Source organism: Atractosteus spatula, chromosome 2 (genome assembly GCF_055471065.1).
Source record: "Atractosteus spatula isolate fAtrSpa1 chromosome 2, fAtrSpa1.hap1, whole genome shotgun sequence".
NCBI lineage: Eukaryota > Metazoa > Chordata > Actinopteri > Semionotiformes > Lepisosteidae > Atractosteus > Atractosteus spatula.
In genome coordinates this window covers 8288474-8315658 of record NC_142707.1, presented here as the reverse complement: position 1 = coordinate 8315658, position 27185 = coordinate 8288474, and the positions used below count along the sequence as shown (strand labels likewise).

The following is a 27185-nucleotide window of genomic DNA, read 5'->3' as shown; positions in this document are numbered from 1 at the left end:
AAGGGTGTGCACACTTATGCAGCCAAGGCATTGAAAGTTTTATTTTTCCTAAAAATGATCGATTTGTTTTCACTTAATATAGTTGCTTACAAGCTCTTATTAAAAGTGAAAAAAGATCTCACATGATTTGTCTTGAGTTTAGTGTTTTCATCAATAAAAGCTGAAATTTCACTAAGGGTGTGTACAAGGGTTTTGATATCCACTTTATATTGAAGAAAATGTACATTTAAATAGAAAGAGGTTGAAGCAGGGAGATGCATCAGAGTTGGCTGCAAAGGAACAAGTACAGGTTAATTCAATTTAATACAAAATGAACAGAAGCTGTTTTTTGTGCTCATGGTCTTTATTTGGATTGATGACAGACAGCTGTATTCGTCCACTGCAGATCTAAACTTGACATCAACCTCGAGCCTTTTCACAATTGAAAGAAAATGTCTGTACAAAAACTTTAATTTCAAATTCACTTGCAGCATTTGTAGAGGAACACCCCTCTCAGAGCACTTAATCGCATAAAAAAATACCAAGGATATCTTACCCACTCGTCAATAAATGTAAAAACCAATCTACATTAACTATGGGGGGGGGGGGGGGGAAGTTCAGCAAGACAGTTTTAACATTTCTTACTTAACACATTTCCTCTTTTAAAAACAGCAGGACTAATGCACTAATTGCCTGTATTCTGTACACAATGTTATCCATGACAGAACAAATAACCATACCACACTGAATCAATGATGGTTAATGTACAGCCACCTGACACGTTCTTGAGCATCCCCACTATCTCAAAGGCTGGTGGGAGTTGAAGTTCCCTTGATCATTGCTATTTTAGGTAGAGGGTGGGCCTAAGAAGGGCAGATAACACTTAACCTAGATTTAAATTCTTAAGATCTCCGCTTTACGTAGCATAGTAACATGCGAGCCTGATTATATGACAAAAAAAACAGCGTTGGAATGCAACATTGCATAATCTGTCAATTTCCTTTTACAAATTGTTTTAGAGCTTGAAATCGTGATATACAAAGATCAGGGAGCTGGCCACCCAGGGCTGATTCAGTCCAGATGATTTGGGGGGGGGGGAATCACTCTCAGTCAGAATCACTGTCGCCCTCGCTGTCAGCCTCCTTCACATCCACACTGAACTTGTACTCCTGGTCACAGCCCATGTAAGCATCGCTCATGAAGTACAGGGTGTAGTTGTGGACACCCTGGGCAGGTGCAACAAAGTCCAGTTTCACCTACGTGAGATGGAGAAATCAAGTTAGCCCCATTATTTATTGTCCCCAAGAAAGATATGAAACCGTAACGCTGGTAGGTAGTGACACTATGGCAGTAAAGGAGATATCCACCATAAGGTGTTTTTTCCAGCATCACTAAATGTGCCTGTCCAGCAAGCAGGGGTCATTTAATATAGTACAGCTGTATACACTACATTTAGGAGCAAGATATAACGATACATCTGACAAGGGTACATGTGGATACTTTTCACACTTTTGATTATGAGAGAAGGTGTTACTGATTGACAGCATGTACCTGTTGACAGGTTTTATATAAGAGAAATATAAATGAAATGGTGCCAATGTTGTTAATTTAATAATCTTCATGTAAACATATTCCATATTGAGACAAATATCGATGTCAGCTGGACATGGAGGACTTTCTGGGTCCTGTTCGGTGCTGGCCTGTAAAATGGAACTCCATGACCAGCGCTGGCTTACCTTAGCCTTCTGCTGCAGCGTCAATCTCTTAATGGAAATCAGGCTGTTGGATTTGGGGTCTCCAATCACCACCCACCAGCCCTCCTCACGTTTCTGGAAAAACAGGAGATCAGATGAGCCATGAAAACAAAATGCCCAATTAGCAGTAAAACTGGCCAGATAAGACTGCACAGTTCACCTGCCACAGAGCAGCACTACACTAGATAAAAGAAAACTTCTTCCTCACCTGTGGGAAGAGTGGCGCAATGACGGGCCCGGTCACCTCCTCCTCTCTCTCCAGCTGTACCAGAACCACCACGGGGCCACCGCTGTGGACAGAGGGCATTAACATGATGACACGGAAAGTAAGAGGCCTTAGACATTTTTGCATATTATGTACGGTGAACCATTCTCCAGGAATAGTCGAACTAAACTCATTAACAGTTAAATTAGAAACCTTTCTGATTAAAAGTTTATCATTACTTTTTTCCCCACCATCTAGAGCTGTTTTTAATAATACTTTATGCCTTTGTCATTCTTTACAAACAACCGATCCTCACCATCCCTTTTCACGTCAAGTCTAGGTCATGCACAAATATTTGCACTGCATGTAAAGTCTGTAGATTTCTATGATACAGTGTCATCCTGGTGGGAGTGACAGGAACCCCATCATGTCTTTCACCCCTAATCTATGGGAGTGCAGGACCGCCTTCAAGAGCCCTTCCCTCACCTCTTGACGCCGTCCTTCTCGGCCACCTCGTAGGAGAGCTCGATGTTGGGGTAGCGGTTGCAGAAACGAGCCACGTCTGCCATCTGGCCATCTGAGAGCTGCAGCAAGGCACTGCGCTCGTCGTCCTCCATCTCCATGATGTCAAATATGCTCTCGACACCCTGGGAACAGACCCACGACCACGAACACATCAGACACTTTGCTTTGGTCAGCCAGAGCGATCACCCCTTGGTATTGCTTAAATATTAGAAAAAATAAAACCATATGCCTTTCTATTACATGCCATCGCAAGAGTTTGGCCTAACCATACGTCTCTGTGATTAATTTCATTTCTGATTGAGCCGATTCCCAGATCTAGACTGGAATGGTTTAAAAACAAGCACACCAAACACTGCAGAATTAGACTGAGTAAACAGAGATGAGATCCTTGCCTTATCCGTGCAGCGCTTGATGTGCTCAGAGGTGAAGTAGGGCAGCTGTTTCAGGTAGGAGTCCTTGGACCACATGGCCTGGGTCACCATCTGGGCCAGCTCCATGGCAGCCAGCGCCGGGCTCAGCCAGCCATTACTGGACAGCACATCCACGCAGGCCTGGATCAGACGGATAGCCTGGAAAAGACAACAGAGTGAGTAGTGAGTTGGTACAACACTGCCCGGTGCCAATACTGAAAAGGGCATCAATGGCAAACACAGCCATATCACGGGAGAGGGTGCGATAATCAGCCTGGCTAGGAACAACAGTCTGGATCAAACGGATGTCCTTGTCATCATTTATAAAGTCAGAAAGCATGGTCTACCTGAACTGGACCAGGGACATGAGACCGTGCAGCCAGTACTGCACAAGAGAGCAGTAGGCCCGATGCAGTGTTAAAGTGAGTAAGCTTGAGAAGACAGTAGACCGTGCAGAACAACCACTGACAAGTTTTCTCAACCCACACACTTTGTACTGCTAAGATCCAGATGGCCATGCTGAATAGAAGTTTCCCTGCACTTGCAAGGATGAGACGGAACTGTGGGGCTGCTGTCAGAGGAACTGAGGTGTCCACGAAGAGAGAGAAAGCCCACCTTGCTAAGGATCTCCTCTGTGTCCGACTGCAGTTCGGCGCTCAGCTGCATGCGGGACAGGTGGGCCTGGAGCAGGAGGTTGGTCTTCACGTGAGGGTCATTGAATTTGGGGTTGTTGAGCTTGTGAGGGACCTTCTGAGCCAGCTGTGACAGGATTGGAGAGAGAGAGAGTAACATTCAGGACCAGATGAAAAATAAACACTGGAGTCTACTAATTGCCATGGTTTATTCATAACATGAAAATGCAGATTGTGATATACAGTAGGTCGGGAGTCCCATTCCAGCAGCTTTTAGAGGTCAAGAATAAACAATGATCTTCAATTAGGCAGATGATTTGTTAATTAATGTGGAGATGTCCTAGAACCAAAATCTAAATATCCTTCAACAGTCAAGGATTTGAATTTTCTTAAATGAATAGATTTCAGAATTGACAATATATCCCAGTATTCCCAGTGTTTAGAAACAGAGGAGCTGTAACACAAACTAGATCAGGGCTCCCCAGGATAAGGAATGGAGAAGCCTTAATGTAGGTAGTAGATTACATCATACTTTTTGTACACTTACACATTCCAAAAGGATGTGACTATTATACTGAAAGAGAAAGAAAGTATTCTCTTTCAATTCAGTACCTCAGTCTGTGAATGTTCCCTCCCACTCCCTCATGTAAAGCACTCCAGCACCTGATCACGTAATCTGCAACTGCTGACTGGTTTTAATGAACTGTACCATGACGGAAACTTTCAGATCTGGCAGTATCTGGTTGTATCCCCTGGCTCTGTGTCCCTACCTGCCGCAGCAGTGTGTCCTCGTGGTGCCTGATGGGAATGTTCTTGTACTCGGCAGCATTGGAAATGATCTCAATGAGCCCACGGATCTTCGTCTTGGCATTGAGAGACATACTGAACAGCTCTGAAAAGTGATTAAAAAAAGAAGAGAGATTAAATGGATAATGCATACTTATAATGGATAATTGAAACTAATATTTTTATTTTACATTCATTTTCAAAGGTTTTTCTAGAATTTTGATAAATACTGAACGGCATCAAGCATTACAAGAAGCTAAAGCTCAAACGTGCAGACTCTACGGTACCTCCTATTTCATTCTGGAGAACTGTTGCACATTAAGAAATTAAAAGCGTCTATTTGACATGAAGTGAGAGGAAAGCGGGGGAGGTACCGATAGTGGTGTAGTTGATATAGTAGTAGGCCGCAATCATGCCCAGGTTGAGAGGTGCCACGTCCATCTCGTCCTCGATGCTGATGCACTTGGACTGCTCCAGATCGTTCAGCGTGTGCTCCACCAGCTCCGAGAGGTGGTCTGACAAGTGCCTGTGGGACATGCCTGTGAAAGGAGGGAGATGCAGACCCCATTATGACAGTGCTTTTCAGTTGGCATTGCTCAGCCACCTCTGAATGCGTTCGTGTGCAGATTCTGAACCCATCATGTACAGCAGTGTTAATACCATTCACCCTGAGATTCAATAGTGGTTCAGATGAGTTCAGAGTGTGAAGGCTGGAGTGCAAGGAGGTGTAGCTGTGAGTGCTGTTCAGGGAGTATGCGGCCTTGACCGCAGTTATATTGCGGTTCAGTGTCAGCGTGTAAGTGCATCAGGTGCTCTCTCTGGCAGCTCACCCTGTAAATTGTAGTAGTTGGGGTTCTGGGTCATACGGCGGTACAGAAAGGTCCAAGTGAGGTAGTCCACAGCATCCTGCTTGTTCTCCACCGTCTTGGTGACAATCTCAGCATTGAAGTGGTCATGGAGACAGTGGTCCAGGTGAGACTCCACTGGCAATGGTTCATACAGGAATTTTTTGAAGAAATCCTGTGTAAAAAGACAAGTGAGCATGTTATAGCAACCACTGAAGCTGCACATTAGACATGATACTATCTGCAAGGATTCTGTGTTAACCAACCAAAGCTTTGAAGACTGTAGTACGTATTGTAACAAACAGTGCGTCTAATTCAATGACACTACTGGTCAAACCTCATCCCAGATAAGAATTTGGCAAATACATTAATTACTTAATTGGTTTAAATTATCACTATTTCCATTGAGGTTCTTTCCTATAGTGGCATATTAAACCTCCCTATAAAACCTGCATATCTGTGGCTCTCCAGATCTGAAAGAGAGCAATACCTATCTAAATAAAAAATTGATCCACCTTGCGATTTTCTTTTTCCTTGTAACTCAAATGCTGATTTTACCAGTTGGCCTCAATGACCTCCCAAGCTCCTCCAGTCTTCTCCCCTGTTGCACGCCGAGAGCAGGTGAGCTGTGTGAGGGTGGGAGGGTGGCGCCAGCAGTAGCGGCCAAGTCTTACCTTCTTGGAGCCCTGACACATGATGACACAGCGGCCCTCGTCATCCTGCAGAGGCCGGTTCGCCCTGCCCACCATCTGCAGCACGTCGTAGATCGGATAGTCGACATACCTGAGAGACGGAGAAGAGGAGGCAGCTTCCCTTTACTAACGTAAGTCCCTTAGAGGGGCAATGCACAATGCACTAAACGCAATACACGAGAAAAAAAACGTAGTTGTAAGGAACAGATCTGCAGAGGTGGGCAGTTAAAAGAACTGAAGTTCATGAAGCTCAATATCATGCTTGAAACCCAAGAACTTAAAGCATGCAACCAAGAAGTGAAACGTAGCTTGGGTGGGAGACTCACGCATGGATCTTGCCATTGTAATATTGTGTGTCCATGACGATCACCAGGTGGGAAGATATGCTGGTGCCCCAGCAGAGCGAGCGAGATGCCACCACCACCTGCACAGCACCTGAGAAAGAGAGGTCATACATATCAGAATACCATACGCATGTTCAACGCCATGGTGCGGTATTTTATTTTCTTAAAATAAACAGACAGGCAGCCGCCATTCAGTTTTTACTTCAGTCTATGACAACTGTGTGAGACCTCAAATGGAGTGTCTGTGTGCAACATTGTCTTGAGTGAATTTAGCTCCCAACCATGAATAAAATGCATACTGGCAGATATTTACAAGTCCCCTTCCTCCTTCCTGTCAATGCTGTGAAACATGCATTCAGAGGTAAATGCACATTTTATCTACCTTGTAACGAGGAGCACAGTGCCTTTCATAGGCTTGTCTCCCAAAACATTTATATAGCAGATTTTATCTCCAAAACCTACATAAGACCCACTGCAGAGCAAATGTGGGATATTTCTCCATAGCAATTGTGGACCTGTTCTATACTCTGCAATATCTAGGTTCAATTATCTCAATTAATTGACAGGCTGTCTCCCTCCTAAGCTAATATGCCAACCCCCACCTAATTAGACCATGGGCATAACCTACTGATCATGCCAATCAGTCTCATTCCCCTCACCAGAATTGAAAAGCTGCTCCACAATCCTCCGCTCGGTGGGGGTCAGGCCCTCGTGGAGGTACCCCACTCCGTTGGCTAGCGTCTCCTTTAGCGTCACATCGCTCAGCTTCTCTAGGTAAGGGGACAGGTCCTTCTCTGTGCAGTGAAGGAACCTGAGGACACAGCATGGCCAGGGAAACATCATTTGTAAGGCACTCCATTGGACAGAGTGAGCTGTTCGGACAGTAACACTTGAGGTCCAAGGAAAGACTTAAGGGCAATGCAAAGAGAAACAAATAAAATAAACCATTTTAGTAGATAGAGAGCTAAGTTTTAAAGGCACCTCAGCACCTAGAGCTTCTCACTCCTTGAGATCCTCTTTCAGAAATGTGAGTAACCCTTCTACCCCTCTTTCACAGTGATCTGGAATCATTTTCCATGTGACTGCAGTGGGACCTGAGTCGATCTTCAAAGTTGTTTTTGTTGTAGCTTCTCCAAACACGGCTGCTGAGCTCAACATTAGTAAACCACCAGGCTATGTATTCAGCATTTTCCCTGTAGTGTAGGACCTCTGCTGAACAGAGTACACGGACGAAAACAGAAAAACATTCTTAACAAGAAGCCGATTCGTCACCTCTGCGGCGTGATGTCGGCAGTGCAGAAGGTGAGGATGTCGATGGCAGTGAGCCGCGTCTGCTTGCGGGACGGCACGAACACGATGGCGGGCTTGCTGGGAGAGTGCTTCATGATCGCATGGTACACCGGCTTGGCCATGGACAGCAGGCGGGTCTGTGTGTGGCTCACGTTGAAACCCTGAGGTCGAAGACAGACAAAAAAACACCACTGCAACCTCAAGCCACTTCGAGCTGCTGCTGGGTAACTCTGGCGCAAATTCAGCATGACCCAATTTCTTATTTTTACTCATCTTGATGTTGATAGAATTCTCAAAAAAGATCAAGCACCATCCAGACTTCTGATGAGTAACCGTGTAAAAACAACAATAATCAAACTCAACGGATCCTGTTTCTCTACGGTCATGTAAGTAGTAGCAGATACACCAGAAAACTCCTGACCTCCACTGTGTGGAAAATATCAATTTAAAGCAGCCAAACAAATCTACCTTGACCATCTTTGGGATGTCGGAGGAGCAACTGTCTGGAAACAGAACATGCAAACTCCAAAAAAAACTGAACGCTCGGATAAACAAAGGATGTTCTTTCCTATTTTTTTAAGGATCATTAAAGATTCTAGGATGAAAGGATAAGATGAAAACAACCACCAACCCATGTCACGTAACAGAAATGTCACACTCATTACCTGGATGTGCAGCTCCAGTGGGACGGGGCGCACGTTGGGGTGGAAGTTGAACGTTGCCGTGGTGCTGCAGCCCAGCCAATGGGCAACGTCCTTGGCATTGGAGAGGGAGGAGCTGAGAGCGACGATGCGGATTGGCCGCTCGATCTGAGAGGAGATATAGCGCATCCTGGAACAGATCACCTCCAGAACGGGCTGTGTAGGGGAGGAAGCACTGGTTATTGTTGTGCCACACTGGTCAGGAGAGAACAGATAATTCCATATAAAACTACATAGAAGAGCATATTAAACCAAGAACACGAGGCATTCCTTTACCCAAAGGGCTGTGGAACAAGCTAGTTAGCCATGCCGTTGAACCCTGGCTTCTTTCAATAAGTCTGTATGACATTTGGCTTTCTATCATTTGCAACTTTTCATATGGTCTAGATAATTTTATTTCATGCAAATACTGAACTCATGCAAACTGACTCTTAAGAGAGGTCAAGGTCCTTTTCATTCAAATCTGATCATGACCCTCACAAAAAAAACGGGTACTACACTATTGTTTTTTCTAGAGAACCACAAAGAAACTACGAGTCAAAAAGGGACCCGTATTCACAAACACTAAGCACCCCTGAATTTAGTTGAGAGGAAGCACACCAACACCTACCCCATTCTCCCCCCCAATGAGGTGCGTCTCGTCAATGATGAACAGGCTGACGTTCTGGACATTCTTGCGCTGCTTCCAGCGCCGGGACAAGATATCCCACTTCTCCGGAGTGCTGATGATGATGTCGCCCTTCCCGAGCAACTTGAGATCCGTGCTGGTCTCCCCTGTCAGCAGAACCACCTTCTTGCTCAGCGTCTCCTGGAATTTCTCATACCAGTCTGCAAACACCTGATGGGGCCAAGTGCAGAGAAGCTTACAGTCAGGCAGACTATACAGAACATACAAGATTACACAAGTAACTGCAGAGGTCAGTGAGGACTTTGGACTAGCAAGATTCACTGAACTTCCATGATCTTCGGAGAAATCTGAGAAAAGTAATAGAGGGAGTCAGTTCAGGTGGACTGAAAACCAGAAAATCCTAAGCCCCTATAAAAGAAAGGAGTTGAGGATCCCTTATTAATAGCGTGGACATGATAAGGTAAGGTACAGTGAAGGCTAAGTCAATAACACAACTTGGATATTTGCACTGGATGTAAAATTTGAAGTTTTCTATGATGCACAGTCAGCCTGGTGGGAGTGACAGGAACCCCATCATGCCTTTGTCTTGAGGTCTTCATGAATTCTTAGATCAAGACTAAATTGCTACTGAGGTCTTGCCCACCTCTGCAGTAGTGCTTGTTTACTAAGATGGGTGCAAATGATGTAGGCAACAAGTCAGGACAGAGGAAAGAAAAATTTGATGAAAGGTCCCATTGTTTTTCAGGGTTAATCAGAGCTACAGCAACACTTACCTGCTCGGCCAGAGCCTCCATGGGTGTGATATAGACACAGCGCCCCTCTGCATTCTGCAGCAGCATTCTCAAAATGGCAAACTCTGCACAGATGGTCTTCCCGCTGCCCGTCGGCGCGCCCACAAACACATTGTCATCACTGTTGTACACAGCATTGAACACTAGGGGGAGCCACACAGAGACAGAATGCGAGATTAACCATCTACCATCAACCCGAAAGAAAGATCTTCAATAAAAGCCAAAAACATTGAGCAATGACAAAGGCACTGGCCAGACTCCACTAGGAGAGGAGAATACAAATCACCAGACTGCAGCATAATGGGAATCTCGAATCTCAGGGTTTGCCGAGCTGGAGAATCATAAACATGAGTGGTATAGAATATTTTTGATATGATACATGAAAATTAACACTGAATATTCAAATCGGCTATCCTGTGGGAGTCTCTCTTGTATTTCCCCACCCGTGATGTGATGGGGGGGGCCTGCTTACCCTGCGTCTGGATGGGGTTGAAGAAGGGGAACCTGTCCTGGTAGAGACTCTCGAAAGCGCTGTTCCTCAGGGCCGAGACAGGCAGGGGCTGCAAATCCAACAGCTCCGTTGGCGGGGGGTACTTTTCCGGCAGGATCAAGTGCCGAAATGACACGGGGAGCTGGGTCTCGCAGGCTGTGCAACACGCAAGAAAATAAATAACAGGAGCTGGCTCAGAGATTGGCACTGCGCAGAAATGAATCAAAGAAATGGACCAAAGGCGCTTCCACTTAGTTTTTTCAACAAATCCTCTCCTGACGTTTTTATTTATAAGACTGCCTTCACCATATTCGTTCAATTCTAAGAGAAAGACAGAAAACCCGACAGAATTCACTCCTTTAAAAAAGCCACCATTTGCTCTTTAGCTACTAAAATCATTTTATCACTTTAAAGGTGATAATCTAGTGTCATACGCACGCACGGTAGCAGTCAAAATGCTCACTCACACAGCCAGCGGTCTGAGGCCACACGGATGAAGTACTGGGGGGGCAGTGGCTCAAACACAGGCACGAAGAACGTGACCAGGTGCTCGTCTTGGGCGTACTTGGCCTTGAGCAGGAAGTACTCATGGTGCAGGATGACCTCGCTGTCCACATCCTCCACCAGGATCCAGAACGCCTCAGAGGTGCCATGGACCTGCAGAGAGGGAAGCAACTCCCAAGATTAACCCTTTGAGAACCGGACATGACTCTGTTCTGCAACAAAAGAAGAATCTGTACCACAACTGATACACCACTCAGAGAGAGAGAGAGTCAAATTATAAAGAAAAAGGAAAAAATAGACTGCAATCAGCAAGGGAAAGTGAAGAGGAGGGATGGAGAGCTCACCTTTTCGTCCCACTGGAAGTCTGGGGTAATGGTCAGCTCCACCTTCAAAGTGGACCGCGTGATGGGCTGCAGGTGCACAGACAGGTCCAGTTTGGGGAACTGGTGCACGTATTTGTGAATGGTCTTGCCCATTTTAGGCATGCGGATCAGCTCCCCTGAAGAAACAGAACGTGAAGGAAACTTTAGGTGTTGGACACCTAAATGACTGTACTGTGGATACAGTACATCTAGGGTTACGTTCAGTGTGGCACAATCCTGGAATTTATGCTAGTAGGAGATAACAGGCCAGAGAGAAGTACAAGAGTCTTGTCCTGTTAGCTGGTGTCCAATCAGATTTGAAGAGTGATTCTAGTGATAAAAGATTCACCTATTTCGTTGTGGTTGAGGTCGTAGAGACGCTCAAAGGGGAAGTTCTTCTTTTCGATCTTCTTGATGACTTCTTCAGGCAGCTTCCTGAACTGCCGCAGTGGAGACATGGACTGCCACCTGATGGGGAGAGACTGGTGGGTTAGAGGATGACCCTGTCCCAGCAGATACACTTAGCGCACTGAAACAAACCCGAGAGCCACAGGTCCAACAGCAAGGAGCCCTGTTTCCCGGAATCCAATCACTTTCTGAATAATGCCACACAGACTATGTATTAAAATACTTATTTAAACCAATATCTCTGAAAAACAGTTTCATATAATTTCCCATTTAGAAATCTTTGTGAGGTAGAGATTTTTTTTAATAGTAACTTGCTTTGCATTGTCTCAACTTATAACCAACCAGAAAATACACACCCTAAAAAATATTGGCCTGAAAAGACAAAATGTCATGGAAAAGCTGCTTGGAAAAAGGTTTGTGAGTGGGCAGCAGCAGCAAATTGAAAACAAGCCTTGTCCTGCTTTTGTTAGGGGGCAGGATTTTCCTTTGATTACTTGTACTGAATACATGACAGCCTAGGATGTGATGGTGGCAGACAGCAGGCAAAGACTCACATTCTCTTGTCAATCATCTTGCAGAGGTTGATGGTCTTGTCAGTAAGCTGGGCCCAGCCCCGGTTCAGAACGATCTCGAATATCGCCCTCATTAGACGTCCTGCAGACTGTAGAGAGAGATGAAAGAGTCAGGTACATTCCGGAACCAAGAAGTTTCTGAAACAAGCCGCCAGCTCCAGTCATAACCTCAACCAAGCCACAGCTATGCTGACACTGTGTTTACACCAAGAAAGAGGGTTATGTATTTCTATTATATTTGCATGATGCACCATGACATACAAAGACTCACAAACCAACCTTACTTATGTTGAAATTCTCCTTCCTTCACTCACCTGTGTGACATATACCATGTCTGCCATCAGAGCAAAACCCTCCAGTTTCAGCTGGGAGATGTAGGCCTGCAGCAGAACATTGATCTGCAGAGACGAAGAGGAACACTTACACACTAACTCCCTGACATTCTGCAGTTTACCAGTCTGAGAACAGGACTCTTGTGTTGGAGATGCAAGTAATCCATTAATACCTGGGTATTGGATACTGAATTGTAATTTAACAAAACGTTCTTTAAAATCCAAACTTCAAAATTGTAATTTGGCAAACAAAATCAAGATTAAATTTACATCTTGATGTAATATTAATGAATAAATTATTTTGCCGTTGAGGCAGAGAGGAACGACATGACATCTCAGCTGATGATTAGATTAGTGGAAGGTTTGCTGCAATATGAAGACAAGTCTCTCGCAGGCATTACAGATTCCTTGAACATCGCACCTTGGCACTGGGCTCCTCAATGCTCTCCTTTACAGGAATAGGGACTCTCTCCAGTAGCTTCTGAAGCTCCAGTTTCTCCTCCTGTTTAACAAAATGGGGAAAAAAGAAGGCAAAACTCATTACCCAGTGCATAACTGTAAAGGTCTAAAATCAAATTCATCAGTGATGGTGTCCAGGTACTGCATATATCTAAGCAATACATTCTTTAATGTTTAGCAGAAAAGGCCCTGTCACTGACTCATGGTGCATTACCTTGAACAACATACTTAACTTCTGGCTGTTCTGTCCTTCTACTGTAAGTGAGCTATACAGCAATGTATCCACACAGAGCCCACCTGCTAATTGTATTAGATTGCTTTGGATCTCAGCACTAGAGAATTTACAAACCTCCAAAATGCTCACTCACTTTCTACTTCAACACATTCATAAAGCAGTAATTTTAACACCAGTTGAAACCATGTGGGAATTTAATAGAATGAAACTAAAATTTAACCCTGGGCTTCTACTACTAAAGACTATAAGGGACTCATGTGACTTGCGTAACCTAGCCTGAGAGCTTGTGTGATTCCAGTTGCACAGAAATCTGTGACGACTGTGCGAAGAGGATGGTGCAGGGAGAGGTAACAAGGCTCACCTCGCGCACAGTGATGTTCCTGAACTCGGAGGACAGGGAGAAGACGCGGAAGAGCTCGATCTCACTGAGTGTGGGCTTCAGCAGCTGGTTGTAGGTCTGGATGGAGTCGTGGGTGATGTAGAAGTGGCTAGCAATGCGGCCCAGGTCCGTTACCTAGAGGGGCAAGACAAGCAAAAAAGCCAGTGATATAGGAGAACCACACAGCAAGGCACTAAACATCTTGATATCTGGGCAGGGTGCTGCATCTGCATGCATAGACAGCATTAGAACAGGTAAAGGTTCAATCCATGCTGAAAGGTAAGGAAAAGAAACACTACATTCTGGCTGAAAAGCCTTCTTCAGGTGTGAGGGACAGAGAGAAAGTTGCAAAGAAATAAGGTACAGGAGAACAGAAGAGAGTAGCTAAGAAGAGAAATTAGCCTTTACCTGTTACTAATCTTGATCCCACCGATCTGTTAAAAGACCTGAAACTAAATCTACGACCATATTTCATGCTATAGAACCTTGGTTCAAAAAAGGTTCTCCCTGTTATTCCCCTAATTTAGCAGCCTTTTCAGGAGAACTGTCAGAGGAACCAAATGCACACATCATTACCGGGAAAGCAAACTAGCTGCTGACAACTGTTCCCAATCCTGTGCTGTAGAGCTCCTCTCCATTCCCCCCAGCCCATCTCCAGTACCTGGAAGCTGCCGGACCTCTTGTCGTATTTAATCAGGTTGTTCTTGTCCAGGACGACTGCAGCAGTGTGCACCAGATCCAGGCGCCTCCGTTCCAGGAGAGGGTCGGCAGCCTTCTCGTCGTGGGACACCCCGTACAGGGTGGGGTTCCTCAGTACCCGGATATACAGGTAGGTGTAGCCCAGCCAGTTCACTGCATCCTGCAGGATGACATGGAGAAAGTGGAGTGTAAATGTAGCAAAGAAAAATGAAAACATGGTAACATAACAGCAAAGCATACAGACATAATAATGCAAACTTAATGTTCGCAACACTTATGGGGAAATCTGCAAAACTGTGATAAAATGTGAATCAACTGACTGAGGGATTCAGAATCACAAACTCAGTTTATTGAACAAGATTCTATAATGAGCCAGGTAGGTGTCAGCACAACTAGACAGCCAGCACATTATTAACGCTTCTATTTACTTTACTGGATGTTTATATAATGCTTTCTAACTTTTTTCAGAAAACATAAGATAATGGTACACCTTAATTATTGGTTACATAGCTTGCAAGCTATACCTTCGCATTCTGCACGTTGCCCAGGACGATCTCGGCGTTGAGCATGTCAGGCAGCTTGGACACCATCTGGCTCTCAATGGGCAGCTGCTGGTTGAGTAGAGACAGATAGTACTGCAGCTCCCCATGTGAGGTGATCAGGATGCCTTCTCCCTTTGTGTCGTACTGGGGACGCCCAGCTCTTCCCAGCATCTGGAAACGCAAAGAATGATCTTGTCAACAATTCTGATCAAAACACTTCCCTTGAGACCTGGGTCTTAACAGCATGGCCTAGCACAAGCCATTAAGCTTGTACAATTATCATCTATCCAGGGTGATATACATATTGCATTAAAATAAACTGGAAGTGTCCTATAGAAAAAAAATGCAAATCAAGAAATGGATATTTAACAAGCAGAACTGCAGAAAGGTTCAAGACTACAAATTAAATTCAGCTGAAACATTCCAAGTTCACATTCACAGGGGATTTACAAACGTACAAGGCCGATTACAATGTAGAACTTGTTAGAGAAAGCAGAGACGACACCTGTCAACTTCTACAAAAGCAAATGTATAAACATGTAACTGTAGTTAATTAACAGTTTTCCTCAATGCAGTTCTTGAACGTAGCCTGACACACATCAAACCTCTTTAAAGGGTTAAAAGCTTAAATCATTCAAAAAGGTCCAATGAGAAAACAAGCATTTATATTGTACAATGACAATCTGCTGTGGTATGAAGCCCCCAACACTGAGAATTAACTTACCTGCAGAATGTCCAGAGCTCCCAGCTCCGTCCAGCGCCCCTTCTCTGGACTGTACACCTGGGTCCCTTTGATAATGACAGTGTGTGCTGGCAAGTTCACACCCCAGGCCAGAGTGGCAGTCGACACAAGCACCTGCCGAAGAACACCACCATGATGTCATCTTTACTCATACAGCTATACGGAGGAGCAGCCATTTAAAAAAAAAAAACAACACTTTGCACAGATTTATGATTTTATAAACATCTGCAGAAACTGCAATCATCACTTTTGCGATATGATTTCCAACAAAGGACAAGGCACTAGAACGCCACTCAGATTTATCTGAATATTTAAAATCATACAGGAAATTGCTTCAGTAAAGGCAATGCTACGTGTAAGATATAATCACTATAGAATGCCACCGAGTTGTATGTGTTGTATCCGCATTACCACAGATCTCAAGTGAAAAGCTGCACGAAGTTTAGAAACAGAAGCTAACCTGGATATGTCTATCTGCAAACAGGTCCTCCACAAGTGTCCTGTCCACTCTGGTCATACCCGCATGATGAATAGCAAAGCCATAGGGCAGCAGGTCCTTCAGCTCCAAGTTCTGGGAAAAGATGAAAATATTTTCTTTGCTGCAGGTTTTAGCTTGTCAGGGTCATGCTTTTTCCCCACCCCACGTTTTTGCTATGAACGAGCTGTCCAAACCCGTCTGCCCCCTCCTCACTGACTTCCCATCTGCTTCAGCTCTGCCCCCTTACTCAATGCCCCCCCTCTCCTTTCCTCACCTTGCACTGCTCGGCCTCAGTCCTCAAGACTTCAGTGGAGGCTGAGCCTTCTCGAAGGAAAAGCCCCAGGGTGTCCTTTTCCAAACACATGTCCCTGATCGCACGTGCAGTCTTCCCAGTCTCCTTCCGGGAATGCACGAACACCAGGACCTGCACACCAGAGGTTAGAAACATTCACTACAAATGCAGTGTTATACAGAGACGAGCTTTACCAGAGTTGGCACAGCTGTCAACATAACAATGAAACAACACCATTATTATAAAACACAACTCCTTCAAAATGATTTTGGGAGCTTATCAGATACATTTGAGAAAAATAAAAACAGAAGCTGGTCATTTGAACTTGGAAACAGTTGTAATTGAGTGCCTTTCCCTTCCAGTAGCAGGATTTTGGATGCAAATGACAGAACAAGGCAATGTTTTAAGTATTACATAATGGGTTTACTCATAGCTCACATCTACTCTTACAACGGCATTTTCAGCAACGTCCCAAAACCCATTCATATCCCCATCAATGAATGTAACTAGGCTGTCAGGATGGGAGGATCGCACCTGGTTCTTCCCAGCATGCTCCATGATTTTCTCGTACACAATCTCATTCATGATCTGGAACCTCTTGATGGCTTTCTTCTCCGTGATCCCCACGTACGTCTGCTCCAGAGGAACGGGGCGGAAACTGAAGGCAGAGCAAAACGGGGAAACGTCACAGCAAACGTCACAGGTTTTGAAAGAAAAAACAGTAGCAGAAACCTAGTTTCCACCTGAGAGAAATTATATCTTTAGCAACTATATCTTCTGCAAAAACAGACAAGTGGGTAAATGTCATATATGGCTCCAATGGCTATGGTTTGCATTCAGTGGCAATACAGTTCATAATGATTAAATTGTTTCAAGCATTTGTGTAGCCTTAAGGAAGCAGGTTTTCACTTTTGTTTCACAACCCATCCCCATGAGTAAAGACATGGACAGTCACCTGTTGTCAAAGTAGAAGAGCCCTTTGGCAGGGTCCACCCTTAGGAAAGTAGCCACGTCCTCGTAGTTGGGCAGCGTGGCGCTCAGGCCGATCAGACGCACGTCCTCCTGCGTCATCTCAATGTTGCGGATTGTTCTGGCCACCAGCGACTCCAGCACCGGTCCTCTGTCATCGTGGAGAAGGTGGATCTCATCCTAGTGACGGGAACGGGATCATTTGGAGGAACAAGCAGAAATCTACACATGCCAGTCCTGTCTTGGGAGTCACAACTCTTATATCTAGCTTGGTTTAACCCGTTCCTAAATTCAAACCTATTTAAATTTGCTTCTCCTCAACATCTCTGAAGTCATTTTCACACCTGTACCCGTGAGTAGACAAACCACATCACCCCCAATAAAGTCTATGTAGTTTAAAACATCAAATATGCTACCATCCTTATCTGGATACCACTTTCTCTTGCTTTTAATTTCCATATTTCCCAATAAACTCAAATGAGACATTTTATGAAAAGCATCATCAATCATTACAGTGCAAATGTGGGCACATATTAACCTCAGGTTAAACATCACTGCACTCCCTACCTTTGCTGACCTTAATTTTAACAGAATGAGCAGCATGCAGGTCACTTACTAGCTTACTTACTGGGATATGGGGGCAGCAAGTACTTACTATAATGATGAGGCGCACTAGCTGGGTGTAGGTGCGCTCCCCTCCCTTCCGAGTGATGATGTCCCACTTCTCTGGTGTGCACACAATGATCTGAGTGGCGTTGATCTCCTCCTTGCACAGCTGGTGATCCCCAGTCAACTCGGCTACTGTGATACCATAGCTGGCCAGGCGCTGGGGAACAGCATTAGACATGAATGAAAGCACTCTACATATATATTAACATATATATATATAATAACAGGGTGATTACTACAAATATAGTGCTAAAACATCCTGAGAGAAAAGATTTAACTTGGCACTATGATAATCCTTATGTCAACTTAATCCTACAAAAAGCAAATCACAGCAACAATTACTTAATAAAAGTGTAGCAGAGCGACTTTGCTATAGATGCCTCACCTTGCCGAAGCTTCCCACCATCTCCTGCACCAGGGACCTCATGGGGGCCACGTAGATGATTTTGAACTCGTCCACATTGATGGTGCCATCTAGATTGATGTGCTTGCCAATCTCGCGCAGCATGGCCATCAGCGCTACATTGGTCTTGCCAGCACCCTGCGGAAAAAGGTAAGAGAATGTGAAGGCTCCTGCTCTCTTTGATATGCACCCAACCCCTTCAGCTCTGTTCTTGTACTTTCCGTTCCCTGTTGCGACACGCCACCTCTAACCTGACACTTATTTGACTGCATTGTTTGACAGTATTAAATAGTGCCGAAGCCTACACACAGATAACACCACCTCACTGTCCATTCCTGTGACTGGATGGTTAAAAGAAATAAAACATCCTCAAAGTACGGTAAAAATACATTGTACACAGTTGGTGTTACGGTGGCCTTCAAAGTTGAGCTTCTCCACCTGTTTACACCAGCTATTCACCTCCACTATACAACCATTACCTCTCCAACCATTTCCCACTAAATACTTCACCAACAATCAGCACAAGACCCAGATTAACATTTAAACCCCATGCCCACTTGTCCAGGTCCAGAGAATTTCAAATGTATTTCTTGATATTTCATCCTGAAACAAGAGGAGGTCTGTAATGCCAAGGCAAAACACACACCCTCCTGATCAAGACAAAACACAACCGCTACAACCTGTACATTGGCTGGGGACTTGGGGTTGTGTAAAAATGCAAATGCCAGATCTGATTAGGGTTGCTAACCATTTCTTCTTTCATTCACATGCTCCTGTCTGCCGATGGTGAATCACGCAACCAGGATTTGGGATTCAGGTTAACAGGTTTTTGTGTCTCCTCAACTCCCTTTTCACAATTGCCCTTTTTAGGTTATGACTGTGATCAGTTGGAAACATTTCAGGTGGCAAAAAAAAAATCAGTAACCATGTGATCTTGTTCATTAGAGCCAAGAGTCCACACTCACCGTGGGAGCACAAACCAGCAGGTTCTGATCGGTGTCCATGGCAGATTTGAACAGCTTGCTCTGGATCCTGTTCAGAGTTTTAAAGCCCTCAAACCCAGCCTGGGCATACTTGGGTAACTTCTCAATAGGCACTAAGACCTGTACAAAACAGAAATAGAACATCAATATATAAAGGTCAGATTAAGAAAATATTCTACGTTTCACAGCACAAGGAGATTTTCATTGACTACACCCTGTCTGAAACATTTTGCTTCGTTATTCTTTACATCAAGCAAATTCAACATGTGTCTGACCAGACAGACATACTTGACTGTAAAAAGAAGGATCATGGGACTTTTGCATTGATAAAGGATGATCACCTTCTCAGTTTTAGAAAACTTAAAAACATTTCATACATCGTGCCCTTTGGGATGCTTTGACAGGGACAAGTTGGAACTAGTGCAAAAATAAACACTTGTGCAAGGTGGACTTGGACTTGTGCATCAAGCAAGGGCTGATAGGACAGTCATGCCAAAGGCTGACACTTAGAACTAGTGCCAAGGCACTATGTGAAAAATGTAACATCCAGTATTTTGAAGTTATGGTAATAATAGAGTATGAGCTGACTAGACCCTTAGAAACCAGAACCTGGAGCTAGGCTGCTTCCTGGCTGAACCCCCCTGACAGCTGAGTGCTGTACCTCATCGTCAGCAAAGGGCTTGGGCTTGAGCGCAGGCACGTGCACCTCCTCATAGCCCTTGCGCTGTTTCCTGAAGGAGCCGTCGGGCAGCTGGCATCGCTTGTTGGCCATGAAGTGGCTGCCCTGCGTGAAAGCGAGGTCCTCCAGGTCCAGGAGCTGCCTGGGCGCCAGAGTCTGGGTGAACAGTAACAGGGTAAGAGGAGAAATGCCGTTACTCTTGGCATTTGAGAAACTTCAGGAAAATATGTGAAATTTATCAACAGAAATGGTAATTATTTGACCTGGGTAGAAGTCGATGTACAAGGACAAGGACTTAAAAATCAAACATTACTATTCAACATAGGTTAAAGAAGTCAGATCGATAACCATTTTAAAGGAACGTGCTTTTGAATATCCAATGACGTTCTTGAGACTGGAACTTCACAGTTGAAAACATCGGAATTTCAGCAAAGTGAAAGTGATCCTGTGGCAGCTAGAGATTATGCACCATGTTCAAAGTGATTTTTCACTAGCCTCCTATAAAAATAACTTTCTGTACAACCTCGTAGATGTTTCATTATACTCTTCCACTCTATTTACAATCACAGCTTGATCTACTGTCAAACAACTACCTCAAACTCAATGATGGAAGTACTTACTGTTAAATTTCTCTTCATTAAAAGTATTCTTATAGACAGTACTGTCACTGGTTATTTTGGGGGGGGGGAACAGAATACCAGAGACAATTAGCTGAGCTCAGGTTTGCATAAGTAATGGGTCACGCTGCTATGTGTAACCTTGTCCTGTATTATATATCCTAAACTGAAATAAAACTAGGAAAGCGGCCGCAGTGTCAAGAGGAAGAAAATGCTGGGCCTCACCTCCCCCTGCTGGTCCAGGTCCATGGCCTCCAGGTCGTTATCCACTCGGGATTTCCTCACTCGCTCCCTCCTGGACCGCTCCTCCTGCAGCAAGAAACACACCCCGACTCAGACAGTTTCCCTCTAGGCAAAGCACTGCAGCTCTACTTCCAGTACTGGCACACTTCACTTTTAGGCCTGTTTAGCACAAGCTAATTCCCAGTTCCAGTCCTAGGTAGATCAAGACAGTTCAGCATTTCTTGGTATATAATTTACTATTTATAAAACTTTATACTGGTATACAGGGTGATATTTAAAACAGTTACATCTTGAATTTTAAGCTTCAAGTCCTCCTCTATTTTAAATGTAATGGAATGTAGAGCTAAGCAGATAATTAAGTGCAGGTTTGATTAGAAGTAATATGAACGAGATTTGAAGCAATAACATGCCAAAAGAGGTAATTAGTAGTGCAATTAATATCTTGAACACTCATCTCTTACCCGAATAATGTCCTCTTTCTCAGTTTCCTGGAGCTGGTACAGTACTTTGGAAAGATCGGGGTCTGCTTCCATTTTACTAATAATCCTCTCCTTTTCCGCCTCACTCTGAGCGCTGGCCAGCATGGTACAGTACTGGACTGAGGAGCAACAGCACAGAACATGTGAGTGACGGAGAGGAATAACTTCTCTATCACAGAGTTTAAGCTGCGATTTTATTATTCTGTTCAGCTTAAGTTGCATTAAACATGCTGCTTGTTCACCCTAAATAATAATTAAAAAATCAGCTGGAATGGCATCATTAAAATGTAAGCAAAACACTTGTACTCCCCAAGCTGTATTTCAACCTAATCCCCATGTAACCTGTAACTGCTATGCTACTGTGTAAAACATTACACTGAGCAAGACCTGTCATTTACGCCCACCACACTCCTCCACATGAACACAGGTACCACCAGCCCAGACTCACTCATTCGCCGGTGCTGTCGGAGGACCTTGATGAAGTCAAAGGTATTGAAGCCCAGAAGCAGGACCAGCTGGTTCTCACACTCCCTGTCGTCACTGGCCGTCTGTAAAGCAACACAAACATCTCCCAATACACTGAACCGACCCCACCACCACCATCTAATCCTTTGCTCTCCTTCCCTGGTGTTCTAATGTTTAGAAAAAACAGATGCTGCCTGTTGGATAGACACAAACCTACTTGACTGAAGACACCATGCAGGAGTTCAAGAACCAGGACAGGAAATAAAAATGAATCGCCTTCAAGTTTTTGTTTTCTACTTCACTAAAAGATGTTTATATCTGTCCCACACATTTACTATTGCCATCCTGCTTCAAGGAAAATATAATACACGTTTTGAAATCCGTGCAATCAGAATATTGTGAAGAAGAAATGTCAGCTAACACCGAAGTTGGTTTCCAGGTTTTACTATATTTTTCAGTGGAGACCCAGAATCTGGATAATTTTCTCCTCATTGAAGGGATGGTAAGAGTTCTTATTTGGGGTACCCAGATTCTGAGGTATGTGTGGTCTGCATGCTCAGGGACCTCACCTTCAAGATCTCCAGCACCTCATCTGCCTTCTTCTGAGACACGATGGCATCGTCGTAGAAACGGCTCAGCTGCCTCTGGAGCCAGAAGGCATCAATGTCACGAGGGTGCAGGTCTTTCTTCTTGGCAGTCATGACATCACCTGAAGAGCCCAGCTGCAGAAACAGGAATAAGGCAAGTTAATTTCTGGGGGACAAGGACAGAAAAATCTGGTCCAATCCACGTTTGATGAAATGCAATATCTTCTGCAGTAATCTCATTCAATGTCAGCCCTAATATTCTCAATTATCTGGGAACTCTTGTGAACAAAAATACAATTCTAACTGACAAGACTATGAAACTACAAATCTTGAGTTCTGAAAGAAAAACGATTCTGAGCATTAAGGGAATCCAGATACTTGAAATATGGCCCACTGACAAATAAAAGCAGAAATGGCATGTTCCAGGTGTTTTTCATGTTGAAACACATTGAAATTTGACTTTTTTTTATGCAAAGGAAAACTCAGACAGTGTGATTTATTATATATATATTTAATACATATTTTTTTAAAAACAAGATAAACTAAACAGGGAACAAGAAATAAGAATGAAAAAGAGACACGAGATTCACTCAGAGGTAGAGAGGGAATAAGACAGGAGGAACTGGCAACACTTACATTGGCACTGAGAGTACAGCCCACATCGGCCTCCACCCCCTCGCTGTCTTCATCAGACACTTCATCTCGAACCTCCCCATACTGGTCCTCATCTCCCTCCTGCAACAAACACAGCTGTCAGCACACTGACATACAGCTACACACACAGTAACTGTAAGCACATATATGACTTCTCCATTTGCTATGCCCCACACAAGAGCCGCAGAAAGGTCACAAACCAGAGTAGACCAGCCATTTGGCCCATCTAGTTCATTGGCTTGCTAGAGGCAAATTGACACCAGGAATGTATCCAAATGATTCTTGTAAAAAACCAGTGTATAAGCTTTGGCAATATGGTTGAATTTCTTATTCCAGACCCTCAGCGCTGTAGAGGATTTTGAAACTGTGTTCAGCTTCTCTGACTTAAAAATTACAATTTTTAAGCCTTTTAGAGAAGGACATTCCTTTGTGCCTTATAAAGTATCTTATCATGCTGGATTGATTCCAGAAACAGTAGATCTGATCCAAGAACCAGGAAATATTCATTTTAACCCAATATGCCAATGTAATTCTTCACAAATATTTGAAATAGACAAACGTTCTACTCATTTTCACCCGCCACTCAGAATTCCCACTTAAATCTTGGGACACATGGCAGCCTGGATGTAAATCATCTTCCTCCAGGTCATATGCCATTTCAATTTTGAATTTTTCTGCCCATTTTGTACTCATTTTTATTGGGATTCTGGGGGGAGGGAAGCCTACAGCTCTTTATATTTGGTAAGGTTAGATGTCACATATACTCACCTCTTCATCAGACTCAAACTGTACATTGACACCATAGGTTTCATCAATATTGTCATCTACAACACAAAAATGGCAATATGAAAGATCATCAGGAGAGAATGCACATACAATAGTGTTCTGCAATACACCTTTCCTATCCAATTCCTATAAATGATAAATCCATTTAATTGTGTATTAATTCTAATCTAGTAAGCTTCAATACTGTAGGACTGGCACACACCTACAAACCATCAATCACTATTAAACAAAACAGGTGTTTTCACCCATTAAGATCAAGAATCAAATATAATACTGCAGGCTTAAATAAAATCCACAAGGCCGCAGCTCTCCAGGTTCTAGGCTAGCTGCCCCTGTAATAAAGTGACAGGTGGACTCTGTACCCATATTCTGGAGCTCCTTGTCTCCCCCGTAGTCGCTGATCTTCTTGCCCAGGTTGACCAGCACATGGTAACGCGTGTCGTCAGTGGGACCCAGCAGCTGCTCAATCTCCTTGCGTCGTTCCTTGTCTCTCATCTTCTCGTTCTTCAGCACAGCCAGCACCTCGTCGGCTGCCCCACACAAGATGTCTCTGGGCTTCAAGGACATTCAAAAAGCCTGATCAGTCACAGGGAAGAAGCCTCCCTCATCTCGAGATTTTGCTTTGAAAATGTTATAACCCCATCTCTTAATGTTCTAGTAAACATTCTTAAAAGCTATGTTACAACCCAATGTAACTTGTTAAGATTCTGAGATGGTGCCAATCATGACAAAAATCACGATAAAGCAGTAATATATAAGCCATTAGGCAATAGGATGATAACATTTTGTGATGAAGCACATACACCACAACACAACGCACCTTGCAAACATACCACACTGTTGCAGAAAAAAACTTCCTAAAGCTTCCAGTAATGTGTCAAAGCACCACAACAAGAGACTACTGAAACACGCCCCTCACCTGGTCTCCCAGGGCAGCCTGGATGAAGCTGAGAAGAACCTCATAGGTCTCCCTGGTCTCCTTGGTTTTGGGCTTGTAGACGATGCCCACCATCTCATCGATGCCCTCTGACAGCAGGGTGAAACCCTTCATCTTGTTGATGTCATGCCGGTCCTCGTCTCTCTTCCTCCTCCTGCACGAAGAACAAGTGGGCACAGGGTCGTCAATCTCCCCTAAACCGCTCAGCCAGAGCCTCAGCACTCAGGATCCCACACTCTTCCATTACAGTGGGCTTAAACACTGCAGGTGCCTCAAAGGTAACTCCACACACAATCAGTCACATTCTGTAAAACTACACAGCAGGACTATGTAGTTCCAGTCCTTGAGGATTACAAGGATAGCCAAACCTGTCTGGAGAGCCGGCATCACAAAAAGCATCCACTGATCTATTTCAATTTTACCACATGCACATACACGATTAAAAAAAAAAACACCAGCACTTAAAAGGTGTATTAACATGTAGTAATGTAACCGATATTGTATTTCCTTTACCAGGACATTTTATTTCCAAGTGTTTTTTCCAGGTCTACACGTTTCCAGGACAAGCCTACACCGGGAAATATGGCTCTATCATCCGGATGGCCATGTTCACAAACATTGGGCCACTATGCCATGTTTACACACCACATGCTCATAAAACAGTAACAATAAAACTCTTCAGGTGGCATACACTAGTCCCAGGACAGCAAGGAAAGACTCTGAACTCAATCTATTAAACCCATATGGTCTTACTTGGCTCTTCTCTCCTCCAGCATCTGTGGCTTTGTCCTCTGGGCCTTGTCCCCCATCTTGGTACCATCCAGCTTTCCCACAAGGGACAGAACCTCACCTGTGGGCTCATCGCGGCGAGTCCGGTCGATCAGAGACCGATCTGCTTGCAGTACAAGATTAGAGTTCTGTTCCGGGAGAAAAAGAAAACATTCAGGCCACGGCTCTGTATGCATCATAATTTCAGACCAATACAAAGTACTCTGAACAGATGCTGTGCAAACATCAGTGATCAGATGAGGCCCTACTGGCTCCTTTACTAACTCTATACCTCCTCTCATTTCTTGCTCCCCTGACTCACCTATTGGGATCCAAACCAACAGCAATGTCAAAACTTGGAGACCCAAGGTATCTGTAGATATTCATTCTAGGTCAGCTCTTAATCGTAATCATAATTATTGGCTTAATTGGCCATTTAACCCCCCGGCTCTTTGATTGCTGCAACTTCAAAGAAACCTGCTTCATACCAGAGCTTTTGAGGCTCTGGTAATAAAATAAGAGGGGGTTATGGCAAAGCCAAAGTATGCAAGGGAATAGCGCAAACTAAGTAACAACTCACCTTTGCACACAGACCTCTTGTAAACAGAAAAATCAGCCCTACATTGAGAACTGAACAGTCCCATCTCGCCCCACACTCGCGACGTAGGGTTGCAAACGTTTCACTTTTTCCAGCTTGCGATGCAAAACTTACAGAACGCCACAAGCTCGAATACAACAAAAAGTTATAGCTACATTTGCACTGGCGCGCTGTTTGTGCTACTTACGGCTTTGTACTCGTACTGCAGGCTCCGAGCGGTAACATCCGCCATGGCCGATCCGGCGCTTCACACGCCGACCTCCCCGCTCAAGCCTACCTCGTCAGAAGAAAGATAAGATATCTGTTACGTCTGTATACGATTTCTTTTTGTATCCAGGGATCTACCTTACTTGCTACAGGATAACTGTTTATAGTATTTAGGAATTAATTCTCAGCCCCCCCTCTACTCTGATCACTTCTCTCGCGTTGGCTGTGCGTTTCAAAAACACACACGCCACCGGGCCCACTGCGCAGATCACTTCCGCTTCCGGGGCACGGTAAAAGTAACCTGTCATGTGGGGAGGCGGGAGGTCAGAAGTCCAAATACGAGATGCTGGACTGTGCTTTTGAAAAAAAAACAAATAGCGAGAATGTTGCAGTATAACATGAGATGCATATGTCTAGTATTGATTATGAATCGAAAACAGTAATTGCACTATTAAATTGTAGTGTGATTATGTTAACCGGTTTGGATCAGTACTTATTTATTTTTGAAGTATAAATAAGATTTTAACAATCTGAAGATGTTTTAATTTGCTTGCAAATTATCCCTTTATCACCGGATGTGAACGTAACATGATTTAAATGACATTTTTTGTGAGAGTTGGAAAAGCCATACTGTGTCATGGGTAATTATTATGCTACTTTGGTCATTATTAATATTAATAATAATTATTAATCATGGTACTTTTTTGACTAATAATGTAACCTTTGTCCCAGGTTTCGAGGACTTTGAGCCAGGAAAGGTGCCCATGAGCTAAAGAAATATGAATATGTAAATTGAAAACTAGCTATTTTCAGATTCTCAAGTGTTCCTTAATTACTGCAGGGCACCAAGACAGACTCATAGTATTTTAAAAATCCCTGTTGGAGCAATTGTTTGTTGTTACTCATAATTTTAATTTTGCTTGGCTTCTGTAGATTGATTATGTAACACCCTAATACAGTTAAGTCAATAATAAGATTTCAATTATAATATACAATAATCTTTCCTGCTACCGGGGTGATTTTTCTGAAGATGTATCATTTGAGCAAACTGAAACAATGCATTTG

At 43.9% G+C, this 27185-nt stretch overlaps 1 protein-coding gene across 1 annotated transcript; it reads right to left on the bottom strand.

Annotated features, from left to right (window-relative positions):
* Window positions 1–324: 324 nt before the first annotated feature.
* Window positions 325–26383, bottom strand: snrnp200 (small nuclear ribonucleoprotein 200 (U5)). The gene is made up of 45 exons (XM_088909136.1): window positions 26101–26383; window positions 25301–25464; window positions 24530–24701; window positions 23973–24165; window positions 23593–23648; window positions 22807–22905; window positions 22153–22305; window positions 21567–21666; window positions 21101–21237; window positions 20622–20705; window positions 19762–19935; window positions 19083–19220; window positions 18100–18255; window positions 17701–17871; window positions 17032–17225; window positions 16611–16734; window positions 16059–16208; window positions 15767–15877; window positions 15289–15420; window positions 14547–14735; window positions 13985–14182; window positions 13306–13458; window positions 12672–12752; window positions 12233–12316; window positions 11901–12007; window positions 11288–11406; window positions 10921–11075; window positions 10540–10729; window positions 10055–10228; window positions 9565–9725; window positions 8774–9001; window positions 8128–8319; window positions 7445–7623; window positions 6832–6983; window positions 6155–6263; window positions 5811–5919; window positions 5122–5311; window positions 4666–4830; window positions 4276–4397; window positions 3489–3632; window positions 2856–3032; window positions 2425–2585; window positions 1942–2023; window positions 1716–1808; window positions 325–1235 (listed from the first exon to the last, which is right to left on the bottom strand). The coding sequence occupies exons 1-45, from the start codon at window positions 26143–26145 to the stop codon at window positions 1086–1088; spliced, it is 6417 nt and encodes a 2138-aa protein (XP_088765262.1). The 5' UTR covers window positions 26146–26383; the 3' UTR covers window positions 325–1085.
* Between the last annotated feature and the right edge of the window lie 802 nt (window positions 26384–27185).